Source organism: Elephas maximus, chromosome X (assembly GCF_024166365.1).
Source record: "Elephas maximus indicus isolate mEleMax1 chromosome X, mEleMax1 primary haplotype, whole genome shotgun sequence".
Lineage (NCBI taxonomy): Eukaryota > Metazoa > Chordata > Mammalia > Proboscidea > Elephantidae > Elephas > Elephas maximus.
Window position 1 is genome coordinate 157,159,527 of NC_064846.1, and position 16,098 is coordinate 157,175,624.

General features: G+C 37.5%; 1 protein-coding gene across 3 annotated transcripts in view; it reads right to left on the reverse strand.

The window, feature by feature from the left end:
- PHEX (phosphate regulating endopeptidase X-linked) overlaps positions 1-16,098 on the reverse strand; it is a 243,611-nt gene that overhangs the window by 12,648 nt on the left and 214,865 nt on the right. For all 3 annotated transcript variants that reach the window (XM_049871405.1, XM_049871406.1, XM_049871408.1), the window contains 4 exons: positions 15,520-15,587; positions 13,266-13,396; positions 3,315-3,380; positions 2,175-2,279 (listed from right to left, as the gene is read on the reverse strand). In XM_049871405.1, the coding sequence (XP_049727362.1) occupies positions 2,175-2,279; positions 3,315-3,380; positions 13,266-13,396; positions 15,520-15,587 (370 nt within the window). The remainder of the gene's footprint in view (positions 1-2,174; positions 2,280-3,314; positions 3,381-13,265; positions 13,397-15,519; positions 15,588-16,098) is intronic.

Consider the following 16,098-nt stretch of genomic DNA (forward strand, 5'->3'; position numbering starts at 1 on the left):
TCAGGAAGGATATAGAATGTGTGGCTAATTGCCTCTGTGAACAACTGTCTCCTTTGCTATGAAACCAGAACTGGATGGCGCCCAGTTACCATTACTGAACATTTTGATCAAAGATTCCATAGAAGAATCGTGATCAAAATGGGGAAAATGCAGAACAGAATTTCAAATTCTCATGGATTCTAGACTTTCTAGAGTCACGGAGGGTGGATGAACCCCTGAAACTATTGCCCTTGTGATAATCTTTAAACTTTAAACCAAAAATATCCCCTGAAGTCATCTTAAAACCGAACAACAGTTTAACTAGTAAAAAAAAGTCTGCCTTAAGCATTATGCTCTTTTAAGAACTACCTATGTGGATCAAATTGACAACAGTAACTCAAAAGATTAGATAGGAATCTTTGGGGGCAGAGAGTTTATGTTAATGAGGAAGGAACAACTCAGAAAAGGAAGGTGAGAATGGTTGTACAGCTTGAATAATATAATCAAGGTCACTAAACTGTACATGTAGATACTGTTGAATTGGTGTATGTTTTTCTGTATATATTCTCAATAACAACAGCGAATTAGATAAAATTTAGAAAAAAAAAAGGGGGTACGTGAATTAAATAAGACCTAAGAATCCAGGCTTTCTGGGAAGACCCAAAGACTGGTGGTGTGTTGATAGAAATGGGAAAACAAAAAAGGAGAGTCATTTTGTTGATGACTCCAGTTTTGTTGACATCAGGTTAATAAATGGTGATTTATCTAGTGTTATCATGTCAGCTATAAGAAGTAAGGAAACCCTGGTGGCATAGTGGTTAAGTGCTACGGCTACTAACCAAAGGGTCAGCAGTTCGAATCTGCCAGGAGCACCTTGGAAACTCTGTGGGGCAGTTCTACTCTGTCCTATAGGGTTGCTATGAGTCGGAATCGACTCGATGGCACTGGATTGGGATAAGAAGTAAAGGACCCCAGGCAGATGAGAATCCTTTAACCAGAGTTCATAGTTAAGACGTGGGGATGAATGAGTTTTTTGGGGAGTGAATTCAAAGACTTAGGAACAAACGATTGTACTGATGAAAAATTTGCCCATGCATCAAAGCCTTCATCAACCCACCTTTGACCTCTTTGAAAACAGGGCCTATACTTTTGTGACGTACAGCGAATAACCACTAACAAAGAATTGGCACTTGCCTTGTGAGCCAGAGACTCAAACTCAGAATTTTGCCTTCTTTAGTGCACATCTTCCTTATATCAATCCCTTTCAATTTCTGCTCAGAAAACCCACTAAACTCCCAGCCGAGTGACATGACTCTCTTTGCCTTTGTTTTTTTTTGTTTTGTTTCCAGCTCTAGTAGTCTTCTCATATTCATTTGAAACTTAAAAACATAGCCATAGGTGGAGAGGAATGGATCAAGTCAGCAAATGGAGCAAAGGAGGAGGAGAAATGCAGGAAAGGGCAGGGCCATGAAAACCAAAAGAACAAGTTACTAGACATGGTTATGTTGTTGTTGTTTTTAGGTCTCATCAAGTCAGTTCTGACTTATGGTGACCCTACGTACAACAGAACAGAACACTGCCTGGTCCTGTGCCATGCTCACAATTGTTGCTATGCTTGAGCCCGTTGTTGCAGTCACTGTGTCAATCCATCTCATCGAAGGTCTTCCTCTTTTTTGTTGACCCTCTACTTTACCAAGCACGATGTCCTTCTCCAGGGACTGATCCCTCCTGACAATATGTCCAAAGTATGTAAGATGTAGTCTTGCCATCCTTGCCTCTGAGGAGCATTCTGGTTGTACTTCTTCCAAGATAGATTTGTTCATTCTTTTGACAGTCCATGGTATATTCAATATTCTTTGCCAACACCACAATTCAAAGGCGTCAGTTCTTCTTCTGTCTTCCTTATTCATAGACATGGTTATAAATGGTATCAAATACATTAAGAGGAAACATCATTAATAAAGAAATATCAAGTGAGTTACCATGTGGTTGATAACCCACTTGCTAAAAAATACCAATAAACCTTGATTCAATCAGTTAATTATGTACCATAGAATAGTAACGATGTGAAATTTATCCTAAAAATGATCATCAATATACAATTTTGGCTGAAATCAAAACTATGTCACTAAATTTTGTTTCAAAACTTTGATTACGGGAGCGAGCCACAGTGCCACAGTTCTCGATCTACTCACGTGAGCATAACTCAGGAAGAAGAGCTGGTTGTTGGTGAATGTGATGCCTGGTAGGAGAGGCTCCTCCATTCCCTGCCTGTGGTCTTTTACCCATTTCCTATAAGCCTAATGAGAGAAGAATAGATGATCTTCAGCAATGGCCTTTCTTTCTCTTTTCTCCTGTAGAGGAGTAGTAGAGATACTGAGAGAAACCGCAATGCAAATCTCTTCTGCCATGGGCAAAATGCATTGTGTCAAACTTCCCTTTAAGAAAACAAGTATCTGAAAATGCAAGTCAATGTGCTATTGCTTAATAGTGAGGCAGGTTGGCCTGCAAAAGGACCTTACACCCAATAGATACCAAAGCAAGTGGGCCAAAGGGTTCAGATGTTAAAAAAAAAACAACTCTATAAAGAAGCTATTCTTTCTATGCCTACCAGGGGACAAACAAACCTAACACAGTGGTGAGGTCTGCGGCAATAAATTTTGGGGTCAACATGTAGCCACTTTTTTTATTTTTCCAAGTACGGGGAAAAGCTATCATCTTCTGTCACCATCATTTTTAAAAGAAGATATATTTTAACTAGAATACAGGAAAGACATAGCCTCAGAATAACAGCCAGGTCTTTACATTGAATGTCCTTAGCTTTATGAAAATCTTTCCACATTATCCTTATGTGTCTTGTTTAACCACAGACCAGCGTATAATGAAAACATTATTATGGGCTCTTACCTGGCCCAGCATATGAGAACCACTAGCCCGTGGCCATAATTTAGAAGTTTGGTATTTTAGGAGAGAATTATAAAGAGGGCTATAGAAAGAGCTGTACTCAAAGAAAACTTGCATGAATCTACCCCTGAGGAGATTTTTGTAGCATGCTTTGATATTATTATGAATCTCTTTTTAGAAAACTATTCTATAAATATATGATTCTTAATAACAAATATTCTTCTTTAGGGTGACTTTATACCCCAAAAAGAAGAAAAAAGAAAATGCAGCTCTATCTATATAATAGCATCAATGGGGAAATTCAATTCTATTTACAGAAATTCTATAATATCTAATTCCTCAAGAACATGTCTGTGGTGTAAATTGAGGTGCACCCATACGGTGTTTTATAGCTTAATTTAAAAAATCACAGCCAAAGTAGCAGTGCATACCCTGAAAGCTTCCCGCAGACCTCCATTATCAGCAATATTTTCTCCCAGGGTCCTCTTCCCCTTCACCTAAGAAAAAAGAAAAAAAAAGAGTGCTTTACAGTCAACTATCATTCAACAGGAGGCATAAATATTATAGCAAGAAAAAAGTGTCATATTTTAAACAGAAAATTACATCCAATAACTCAGAGGTAGTCATAATACATTGTAAGATGGTAAACTAACCCCAGCAAGGTACTCCTGAATATAATAATTTATGTATCATTATGCTACACGTTTCTTTCTCATCCACCTCTATTCTCATCAATTTAGCCAGCTCCAGTAAAACATTAATAATATTCTGAGTGACTCTGGTTTAATGGGAGAAAAATAGAAATGTCAACATACAGGTTACTTTCCCTGATTAACGCACACAATCTGAATATTCTTCTCACCGTGCCTGTGTTGCCAAAAATTTGCCATCCATACAGAAACAAGATTTCAAGACCAACCATCATCCTTTCACCTTCAGCAATTTCCATGAAAAAGTGAAAGAAGGGTAATTCTCACAGGGAAAAACAAATCAGATAAAAATAGTGCAAACCACAAAGTCGAGGTTTGCAATACGTATGACAACCAGTCAAGTGTGGAGAAGAAATTCTTCCAAACATTTGAAGATTGTTTCTTAAAACATTAAATGAGCTAGGACAGAGTTGAGGGTCGTTGTTACAAGGAACGTATGGCCCACAGATGCTAAAATATTTGCTCTGCCAACCTCTGTGTAGCAGGCAGAATAGTAGGCCCCCAATGACGTCCATGTCGTAATCCTTGGATCCTGTGACCTTGTTACCTTACGTGACAAAAGGAATTCTGCAGATGTGAAGTTAAGGATCTTGAGATGAGAGGTTATCCTGGATTATCCAGGTGTGCCTGATGTAATCACAATGGTCTTTATAAGAGGAAGAGGGAGGCAGAATAGTCAGTGTCAGAGTGATGCAATGTAAGAAAGGCTGGACTGGCCATTGCTGGCTTTGAAGATGGAAGGCGGCCATGAGCCAAGGAATCCAGGCAGCCTCTAGAAGCTGCAAGAGGCAAGAAAATGGATCCTCCTCTACAGCTTCCAGGAAGGAACACAGCCCGCCAATACCTTGATTTTAGGCCATTGGAAGACATGTCAGTTCTGACCTACAAAATTGTAAGATAATAAATTTGTGTTGTATTAAGATACTAAGTTTGTAGTAATTTGTTTGTTAGACCAGCAGTAGGAAACTAATACATCCTGCTCTAAATTTCAAGTCACACGGATCCTGCTAACATTTTACTTTTAAGCTAGCCCAATCAGCCAGGTATCAAGCATATTCCAGTGAATAAAAACAAACTTTTAAGAACATGATTCACTGTAATCACCCAGGCTCCTCCTAGCTGCAGTCCCAAAAAGCTACCATTGCTGCTTTATAAACACTCTTTCTTTTACTACAATTATGAGGTAAGTGCAACCCTGGCGGCACAGTGGTTATGAGCTTGGCTGCTAGCCAAAAGATTAGCAGTTCGAATCCACCAACTGCTCTTTGGAAACCCTATGGGGCAGTTCTACTCTGTCCTAAACGGTCACTATGAGTCGGAATCAACTTGATGGCAATGGTTTTTTTGTTTTGTTTTGTTTTTGTTTTTTAATATAATCATCATCCTTGCTGAACAAATGAGGACTCTAAAGCTCAGAGCGTGTAGCAGTGTTGCTGGTACCACGTCCAGATCCCCATTTTCCTACCTGGCCCGTGCACCCATTCCTGCAACTGCTAACAACTTAGGAAGATTAAACTTAGCTTAAGAGAGTGGCCTCACCTGGAGATTCCCCGAAGGTTATACCCCACCTTCTAGTAACTGACTGATGTGCAATTAGAACAGCCCAGCCCAGCCCCTTGCCCCCACGCTGAACAATGTCTATGGCGCTATTCATGGCCGAGAACCCAATCTGTGATCATGCTCAGGCTAAACTTCTCCTGAAACCCACATGCTTCCCTCACTCCCTTATACGTTTCTTCTGAAAGCACTTCCTCAATAAATCATTTGCCTAAGAAACCCTTTCTTGGGCTCTGCTTCTAGTGAATCTAAGACAGGGTAAGTAAGTGCACTGCCCACATTTAACAGGGATTCAAACCCAAGCCATATGTCTCCAGAGCCTTTGCTGTGCTACCTTCTCAATTCTCAACTCCTTTTGACTCTTGGCACTTCTGTTTATACTCACTTACATTTATCATTTATATTTTATCTCCTTGCTTTTGACTTTCAGCATTATCTAAATTAGAGGCTTTGGGAATAGGCTCACCCCTCTGGCTTTTCCCACTCTGGCTGCCTCACTAGACCATATGACCCTAGGTTTGGCCTCTCTGGACTCAACAGCTGCTAACAGTCTGCTTCTGTGGTGCCCCCAATTCACTGCAAAGAAAGAATTGGACAGAGTACTGAGTACTGGCCTCCACCAATGAAGCCAGAAATATAAAGCATGGTTCTTTATATCCACAAAGGAAGCAATCCACTCTCCTGGAAATGAAATAGAAGCTGCTTTCTGATAGCTAAAATGGATGCTGTAGTATGTCACCTCTCAGGACCAGTATGAGGATAAAATTCATTTCCATAAGTGACTGAAAGGTCTAACTCTCATGCCTGGCATATAAGAATCACCAGGAAATACGCATTCCCTTCCTCCAAGGAAACAATTCTTCTATTGTGTTTTGTTTTTTCAGTCCCCAAGTCTTGTCTTTGTTCTCTCCTGGGATGGGGCACCTATGAATATTTCACAAAGTAGAGGAATACTAACTACCATTTACTGAGCACTTATCACATGTCAGGCATTGCGCTGGTGCTTTCCATTACTTAGCTCATTTAATTCTCACAACAAACTACTACATTCTGAAATATTTACCCCTTTACAGATGAAGGCTGTGAGACTGAGGAACATTAAGGAACTTTCCCACGTTCATAAAACTAGGAATTGGCTAAATCAAGATTTGGACCCATGTCTAATGGTACAACCCTTCCACTACGCTTTTCTTGAAGCAATCTAAACTCTAGATGAATTTTCACATTGTGCTAACCCCGTTGAATACAGGTGCACAAAAGCACCCACTTTAGGCCTTCTCATGTCACAGTTGTAGATATATGGTCATGTTCATGATTTTGTAGATACAAACAAACAAAACATGGGCAGAGAAATGGCTTTTGAGGACACTGGCTAAAGGAGATAGAGCTGTTTCACAGGGATATTGATTTGGGTTTCTCCCCTGGGATAAGGAGTGGGCTCGCTTGTTCAAAGTGTGAGCCCAGTTAGTATTACAAACATTCCCTTAAAAAAGAAGTGCAAAAAAAAAAAAAAAAAAAGAAGTGCAAGAGTATTTACCTAAATTCTAAATTCCTGGAGTGGTATGATAAATCCCAAATGTAATAGAGTGAAGACATAGCAACTATTCAGGTTTTCCTTAACCCCAGAAGATAACAGGATGGACTATATTCTTGGTTAAGGGACCAAGAGACCTTGGGAAAACCATACCCAGATATACTGATATGTTCCAGTTCTTTGGGGTCACCCTGCTCCTGTGAGGTGCTGTGCCCTTTGCTAAGTGAATTAGGAACATACAGTGTGTGTACATGTGTTATAAAGGCAGGTCTTCCTGAAGAGTCATACTGACAAGCAGTTCATTACTGCTATCTTATTCAGCACAGAAAAGTAAGTGGAACAAAGAAACTGTCAACAACACACACACAAAAAAAGACATCAAAATGACAGCACTAAACTCATAAAAAAAAACTTATACCTATCAATAATTATGCTGAAAGTAAATAGACTAACTGCAGCAATAAAGAGACAGAGAGTGGCAGAATGGATTAAAAAAAAAACATGATCCTACTATATGCTGCCTATAAGAGACACACCTTAGACTTAAAGACACAGACAAACTAAAACTCAAAGGATGGAAAAAATATATATCAAGCAAACAACAATCAAAAAAGAGAAGGAGTGGCAATATTAATTTCTGATAAAACAGACTTTAAAGTTAAAAGTTAAATCCACCACAGAGGATAAGGAAGGACACTATATAATGAATAAAGGGTCAACACACCAGGAGAACATAACCACGATAAATATTTATGAACCCAATGACAGGGCTCCAAAATACATAAAACTAACTCTAACAGCATTGAAAAGAGAGATAGACAGCTCCACAATAATAGTAGGAGACTTCAACACACCACTTTCAGCAAAAGACAGAACATCCAGAAAAAAACTCAATAAAGACACAGAAGATCTAAATGCCACAATCAACCAACTTGACCTCATAGACATATACAGAACACTCCACTCAACAGCGGCCAAGTATACATTCTTTTACAGTGCACATAGAACATTCTCCAGAATAGACCACATAATTGGCCATAAAGCAAGCCTTAACAGAATCTAAAACACAGAAATATTACAAAGCATCTTTTCTGACCATAAAGCCATAAAAGTAGAAATCAATAACAGAAAAAGCAGGGAAAAGAAATCAAACACTTGGAAACTGAGCAACGCCCTGCTCAAAAACAACAGGGTTACAGAAGAAATTAAGGATGGAATAAAGAAATTATTGAATCAAATGAGAATGAAAACATATCCTACCAGAATCTTTGGGACACAGCAAAAGCAGCGCTTAGAGGTCAATTTATAGCATTACTGGTATCTTATTGGCAAATACAGTTAGAGAAATATGTGTCTGGTTAGAAAAGCAGGGGTAGGAAATGCAATGGAAAAGTATGAGAAAACAATAACAGGAAAAGGGCATGAAAACAAACCTGAAAAACCAGCAAAATAAGGAAAAAGAAGTAAAAAAATGTACAGTAAATAACATGTATACAGAAAGTGGAAAATAAAATCGAGTATACCAATCATTTCTTTAAATGTGGTCAAAGTGAATTATTCCATTAAAATGCAATATCTTGAAATTAAAATTTTTAAATCTTTAACAAAAAAAGATAATTAAAGAGAAAATTATAAATTTTGCATAAAGCAACAAAAAGGAGAATAATTCATACCAAAGCTTATGGAGTAAAGGGAAAAAATGCATTCAAAGAAGAATGAATAGCTTTATAAATATACAAATTTATCTCTTTAATATAGAAATAACTTTATACATGTATAGCCTTATAGGCTGTGTTTTAGGAAACTAGAAAAAGTGAAATAAGCCTAAAGAATTTTGGAAAAAAAGAGTGAATAAAGATAAGGTCTGAAAATAATAAAACAGAACAAAAAAAAAAAACCCAGAAATGAGTTAAAAATCAAAAAGATTTTAAAATCAGAACACTAAGGTACATAACTAACTCCCTTTTGAGCATGATTAAGAGTGAGGACAAATACATGAGATTAGGACTGAAAAAAGAGACATATCACAGATAAACAATACAATAAGCATTTCTGTAGCAATCGAATTTGGAAAAATAGAAATAAATGATTTTATTGTAAACAGATGACCAATATTGACCTAAGAAAATGTGGAAAACTTAAATGGATCAACTCTATAAAACAGATCAGAAAGGTGATTAAATTTCAACCACTCAAAAGAGATCAAACCAGAATTTGATCTAACCTTTAAAGAACAGACAATGTCAAGGCCAACTAAAGTTTTCTATGTCATAGAAAAAGAGGGTAAGATCCCCAATTCATTTTATGAATCCAGAAAAACACAACAAGGTTAGTTTTTAAAAAATTAAAGAAATTATAGGCCTTCTCACTTATGAATTTGATAGCTAAAATTTTAAATAAAATGGTAGCCAAAAGAATCCACAAAGTTGTAAAAGAATAATATACTGTGATCAAATAGGACTTATTCCCCACTTTGAAGGAAATATGTCTACAAAATTTATTACATCTACAAATTAAAAGAAAATAAACATATAACCTTATCAATAGATACTGAAAAGACATTTGATCAAGTTCAGCAGTCATTCTTAATTCATTCCTAATTCATTTCATTCCTAATGAAATGCTAAGGAAAAGAGACATAGAAGAAACCAGTTAACAAAGATTACTTATTGAAAAATAACAAATATTATTCTAAGTGGCAAAACAATAAAATCACCTTTAATTTTAAGGTAATTAAAATCTAATTTTAAATTATAATTAGGAACTGGGCAAAGGTGCCCACCCAAACCATCATTATTAACATGGTATCGGAAGTTCTAGCAAATGCAATGAGAAAAGAAAACAAGATAAAAAATCCTTTTTTTTTTTTTTGATGATATGATTAGAAACTTAAAAAAGCCAAATTATTCTAGTTAAAAAATTGAAAACATATTTCAGTTAGCTGGATGAATATAAGACAAATAGATTTTATTTACTCTAAAAAAGAATCTAGAAAAAGAAATAAAAAAAATAATTAATCACAACAGCTACAAAAACTATAAAATACTTAGGAATACATATAAAAAGAAAGACACTGGATGTAAATTATTAAAACTATAAAATCTTATTTTAAAAACTAAAATAAGGACCAAATGGGAGGTAAATCATTAACTAGACAATAGACAAGTGTTAACTTTGGTGACAGGAAAGATAACCAAAATATAGGAGAAGTCAGCACAACTTGACCAAGGCAAAGCCATGGAAGCTTCCCAGACACATCTAAACACCTTGAGGGACCAAGTTATGGGGGCTGAGGGCTGGGGACCACAGTCTAGGGGTATATCTAGGTCAATTGGGTAACATAGTTCATAAAGAAAATGTTCTACATCCTACTTTGGTGAGTAGTATCTGGTGTCTTAGAAGCCTGTGAAGGGCCATCTAAGATACATCTATCGGTCCCATCTCCTCCAGAGCAAAAGAGAATGAAGAAAACCAAAGACACAAGGAAAATATTAGTCCAAAGGACTAATGGACTACATAAACCACAGCCTCCACCAGCCTGAACCCAGAAGAACTAGATGGTGCCCAGCTACCACCACCTATCGCTCTGACAGGGATCACAGCAGAGGGGTCCAGACAGAGCAGGAGAAAAATGTAGAAGAATATTTAAATTCACAAAAAAAGACCAGACTTACTGGTCTGACAGAGTCTGGAGGAACCCCCGAGACTATGGCCCCCGGACACCCTGCTAACTCAGAACTGAAGCCACTCCCAAAGTCCACCTTTCAGCCAAAGATTAGACAGGCCTATAACACAAACAATAACACACCTGAGGAATGTCCTTCTTAGTTCAATCAAGTGTACAAGACCAAATGTGCAACACCTGCCCAAAAGCAAAGATGAGAAGCAGGAAGGGACAGGAAACCCGGATGAATGGACACGGAGAACCCAGAGTGTAAAGGGAAAGAGTGCTGACGTATTGTGGGGACTGTAACCAATGTCACAAAATAATTCGTATATAAATTTTTGAATGAGAAACTAATTTGCACTGTAAACTTTCACCTAAAGCACAATTTAAAAAAAAGAACCAAATAGATGAAGAGGTATATCATGTTCTAGGACAAGAAAACTATATTATAAAATTGTCAGTTCCATACATTTAATGTGATTTAGATTAGAATCCCTCTGGCATTTAGGGGCGGAAAAAAAAATTTTTTTTCTTTTTTTTTATAGGGTCGCTGGTGGTGTTATAGGGTCGCTGGTGGTGTAGTGGCTAAGTGCTACGGCTGCTAACCAAAAGATTGGCAGTTTGAATCCACCAGGCGCTCCTTGGAAACTCTATGGGGCAGTTCTACTCTGTCCTATAGGGTCGCTATGAGTCAGAATCGACTCAACAGCACTGGGTTTGGTTTTTGGTTTGGTATAGGGTCACTATGAGTTGGAATTGACTCGACGGCAGTGGTTTTGGTTTGGTTTGGTTTTGGTGGGAGAAGTAGGCGAGAAAACTGATAAATTGATCTTGGAGTTTATACAGAAGTATAAATGCCTGAGAATAGCCAAGTATAAGAAGAGTGAGGGAGAACTTGTATTGACGGATATCAAAGCCACAGTAATATGCCACTGGTATAGAAATCAACAAATAGAGCAGTAGAATAGAATTTATAATCCAGAATAGAATTTATAATCCAGAAATATAATCTGTATACTAGATCTCATTGTATATGCAATTTTAATATTTGATAAACATGATAGTTGAATTCAGTGTGAAAAAAGAATCAATAAATAATACTGGGACAATTGGCTATCCATTTGGAAGAAAATAAAAGTGAACTCTGAAATTAAACCCCACAGAAAAATAAATTTCATATGCATGAAGATTTAAATGTAAAGTAATAAAATAATAAAAACCTTTACAGAAAAACTAGGAGACAACACGTATGATACAGGTCCTGGGGATATATTTGTAACCAAAAGTGAAAATACAGAAATTGTTTTTTGAGAAATAGGTATCTTTGACTATACAAAAGTTTTTAAATTTTGTATGTCTAAACATACCATATACAAAGTCCAATGGATGAGTATATATGTATAAATTGTATACATGTATATGTATACTGTGAATGATAGATAAAATTGTAACATCTATAATATTAAAAAGCTCTCATAAGTTGACAAGAAAATGACAAGCCAATAGATAAATATTCTTTCATGCAACACTGGTAGAAATACGTAATAACTTTTTAGTGAATGCAGGTATCTACCCCATAGGAAAAAGAATATGTACATAATATGTATAAGGGTACGCATTGCAGCAGCATTTATTGTGGCAAAATAATTGGGAAGAAAGTGTAACCCCCTCAACCAGAGGTTAGCTGAATACAGTATAGTGCATTTTATACCAGGGGCTCTTAGGCAGCCATTGAAAACAATAAACTAAAATTATATCAGTTGACTTGGATGGAGTTCTCCAAGGTTTTGTTGATTAAGAAAGCAAGATTCAGAAAAGTATAATGTGTTCCATTTTAAAAATATAAACAATGTGAAGTACATATACATATGTATATGTTTGTATACGTGTGTGTGTGTGTAGAACTAGAACTGCGCCATAGAGATCTCTATTTGATCAGGGGAAAAATTGTATCAGGGTTACTAAGATCAAGCACAGATAAGGAAGGGCAGAGTGATGAGAGGAAAAGGAAAAAGAAATACAAAGGTGAAGGCATCTCTATATGCATATAAACATTTACAAAGTGCATTTCTTTGGTTCAGACTTCTCAGAACTCTTAACCAATTCATACCCTTTAGTTCAAATTAGTGAGGTTTTATTTCAATGAATTAAACCTAATTACCACGTTTGGTAGAGGGTCATCAAAAACAAGGGAAACCCTCAACGAGATAGATTGACAAAATAGCCGCAAAAATGGGCTCAGACATACCAACAATTGTGAGGATGGCACAGGACCATAGGACCGGGCAATGTTTCATTCTGTTACACAGTGAAATCTGTGAAAGCCGGAACTCAACGGGACTGCCTTCTTTTTCCGGGTCTCACAAGTTTTTCACCTTTGACATGGTGCAGTCTTACCACTCTTCTATTGCTTGTTTTAGTGGAAAATATTTGAGTTTTCCTTTTCTGACAGTTTTCCGCCTCACACAGGTTCCGGCTTTCACAGGTTTTTACTGAACAGAAGGTCGTCATGAGTCAGAGCCAACCCCACAGCAACTAACAAAGGGAATTTCTTTAATGATACGGGATGTAAGGGATTTATAGGAATTTTATTATTTTATCTGTGCTACCGGATTTTCTATATCAGTCTAGATCTAGAAAATAAACTAGTGCTCAGGCCTGTGATTCCCAGACCTTAGCTTGTATTAGAATCACCAAGAGCGCTTCTGAAAACACAGTTTGTTGAGTCCCATCCCCAGAGTTTCTGACTCAGTAGGTCTGTGGTGGGACCCAAAAATCTGCATTTCTAACAACTTCCCAGGGGAGGCTGGCCGTCCAGGACCCACACTTTGAGAACCACTGGTCTCAAGCAAGATAATGTTCAGATGAAAAACAAAGACCCACACGATGTTCCCTTAACCACAGTTGTACTCACATTTAAGCCAGCTTTCTTCCAATAATAGTTACTATACTGGTTAACCATGCACTTTGTTTTTTCTTTAAACTTTTCTTCTGAGTCAACAGACCACCAAGGATCCAGGTTTCCATTTTTATCATATTTTCTCCCTAGGAAAATGGAAAGTTAAAAGATATTTATAGAAACAAAAGTCTTCATCTTTCTTTTCCCTCGCTTCAACAAGCCCTTGAGAAGCAGTCACAGCGGCAGAGAACACCCCTCCTGAGAGCAGCTCCTGCCTTCTCACCAACGTCACAGGTAAATTGTAAAAGGGGAAAGGAGAAAGAGTACTGAGGGAGTTCTTTCCTCCTAAGAAACAAAGAGCAATTTAAAAATAAGAGTTATCAATTTATTGCATGGACTAGTCTTATCCAATCTTGGAGTCTCTGTTTTCACCTGATCTGGCCCAAAACATCCTCTGGATTATGAAATAAAATGGCTTCATTCAGAAATCCCATGGAGAGAGTCAGAGCATCACTGCCAGTGAAATTCCAAACGACCCATAGGAATAGCCCTGGTGAGTCACTCGCACCACATGACCACAGACCCTGACTCAGCCCTACAGAACTTGTCTCCTCTAAGTTGCCAGGAGCCTAGAGACACATAAAACCTCTATTATGAATCATTCCACAGCAATCAGTGTGGATGGAAGGCCCATCTGTCCTAGTTAGACAAGGAAGGATGCTCAAAAATGAGTACTTGGAACAAGAACAACAATTTCCAAAACATAATGGGGAAAAAAAATTAGTTACATATGCTTTCTTGCAAAATGTTCCCTCTTCAGTTTCTCCACAGCCTGAAAACAAAAGTTTGAGTGCATCTGGACTATCTTCTGTGTTCAAGGTTACTACTGGAATTAGAGGCATAGTTTAAATTTAAACAGAGAACTTTCCATTGGGCTTACAGAAAAGTCCCCTAAATAAAGGTGTTAGTTGGAACAATCCAAAGCTCTTCAGCAAAACTGGATGCCACTAACATCCCCTGGAATAGCCTGGACTCACTGTCCTTCACCCATTAACCAACCAATCATTACATAGTTACTGGGCAGGTGCTTATGGGCAATGCATGGTTCTAAGCTAAGTTACAGAGTGAAATTTCCATCATTAGATTCCATCCTTTGAGAGAGATTCCAGAAGGCCCCCAGAAGACTTTGAGGAAAAAATATACTTAAATTTCCTAGGAAGAAAGGCCCAGAACCAGGAGATGGCCAAGACTCTCCTCAGATAAAGCAATTATCTAAAGGCTGAAAGTCTAGCTCTGGGGATTCAGATGACTACAAGGCAGCTATGCTTTAATAGAGAGGGGGAGTCTAAGGGAGCAAAAATTCTTTAGAAGCATTGGTGGCACCATGGGAAGAACTGTCCAGAAAGAGAAGAGCCAAAAAGGTCTCTGGCCCTGGTCAGGCATCTAGAAAAGGAGGTTGGAGCTACCACAGGCATGGAAGAAAGAGGTCCTGTATCCAACATTGCCTTGAGCCAGCCACATTCTTGAGTCTGCCTGTAAATCACTGTGGAAATGTGCATGTGACAGTAATTTGCTGCTAATTTTTAGATTTCAGAGATTTCAGGTGGCTTTCCAATAATGCTCCCAAGTTAAAGGAGAAAAGAATGCTGATCTAAAAATGATGACTCCCAAAGGGAGATCATTTCTATAGTTTATACCATATTCTGCTTTTTCCTTTTACTTCAATGTCATCAGGATATACAGCATATAGCATATTCCATATTATACATTATTAGGAAAGCTTAGACTTAAAAAAAAATCTGCCGGCATGAAAGAGATTGAGCACTGCATAGTCCTTGAAATAGTATAAAGGAACCAGTCAGCCAAACTCCAGAATTCTAACTCGGTGAATCTCATGTGGCAGAGCATTCACCTCCGGGGAAAACATCGCAAGATGGTGAATAAAGAAATGGCAAAGGGGAGAAGCTACAAAGCGATTCCCATAACCACTGTGATAGCTACAGCAATCCTGATTTAAATGCAAAGCTAATTTCATTGAAATTACAGGGACTTTTTTTCATTCTACCCTGATCACCAACGGGAACAACTATTTATTTATTGCAAACTATCACAGCAAGACATGGGGGAAAGTTTTCAATCAGCAATCACATTGCTTTGGAGAATCTTTAATCCATGATGATGCCACTATGCAAAGATAATAGCAACAATTAACATCCATACAGTCAACATTATTATAGAAGCAGCAGCTTATAAAATGAACCGTACTTACCATTATTATCAAATCCATGTGTAAACTCATGTCCAACAATTACTCCTATAGCACCATAACTCAGAGATCTACGGCATAAACACATGATTTGGAGAAAATTACCAGCATGAATCTCAGAGCATAGTCTTTTAATTTTTTGTTCAATGAAAGCCGAGATAATCTGTTTTCTAGTCACCACAGTAATAGCAATCTAATAACTATACCTACAGAACTGTAAAAAGATCAAAACATAGCCTTCTGATTGACATGGACAAAGAAAATATAAATTCGACCACAATAGAGGGGCCCAGACAGAGCTGGTGAAAAACGTAGAACAAAATTCTAACTCACAAAAAAAAGACCAGACTTACTGGTCTGATAGAGACTGAAGAAATCTGTATTTTATATTTATAAACACCCAGAGCATCAGAAGGGTTTGAAAATATCCTGTCAGTAAACATACCTTTTTTTTTTTTTTTTTTTTTATCTCAGAACTTGTTGAAAAGTCACTATAACCTTAGAGGTTAAATTGTTTTCCAAACATAGTCATCAAAAAGGAATACAGCAGAGATTAAAAGGGATCACTCTGTTTTCGAAGGT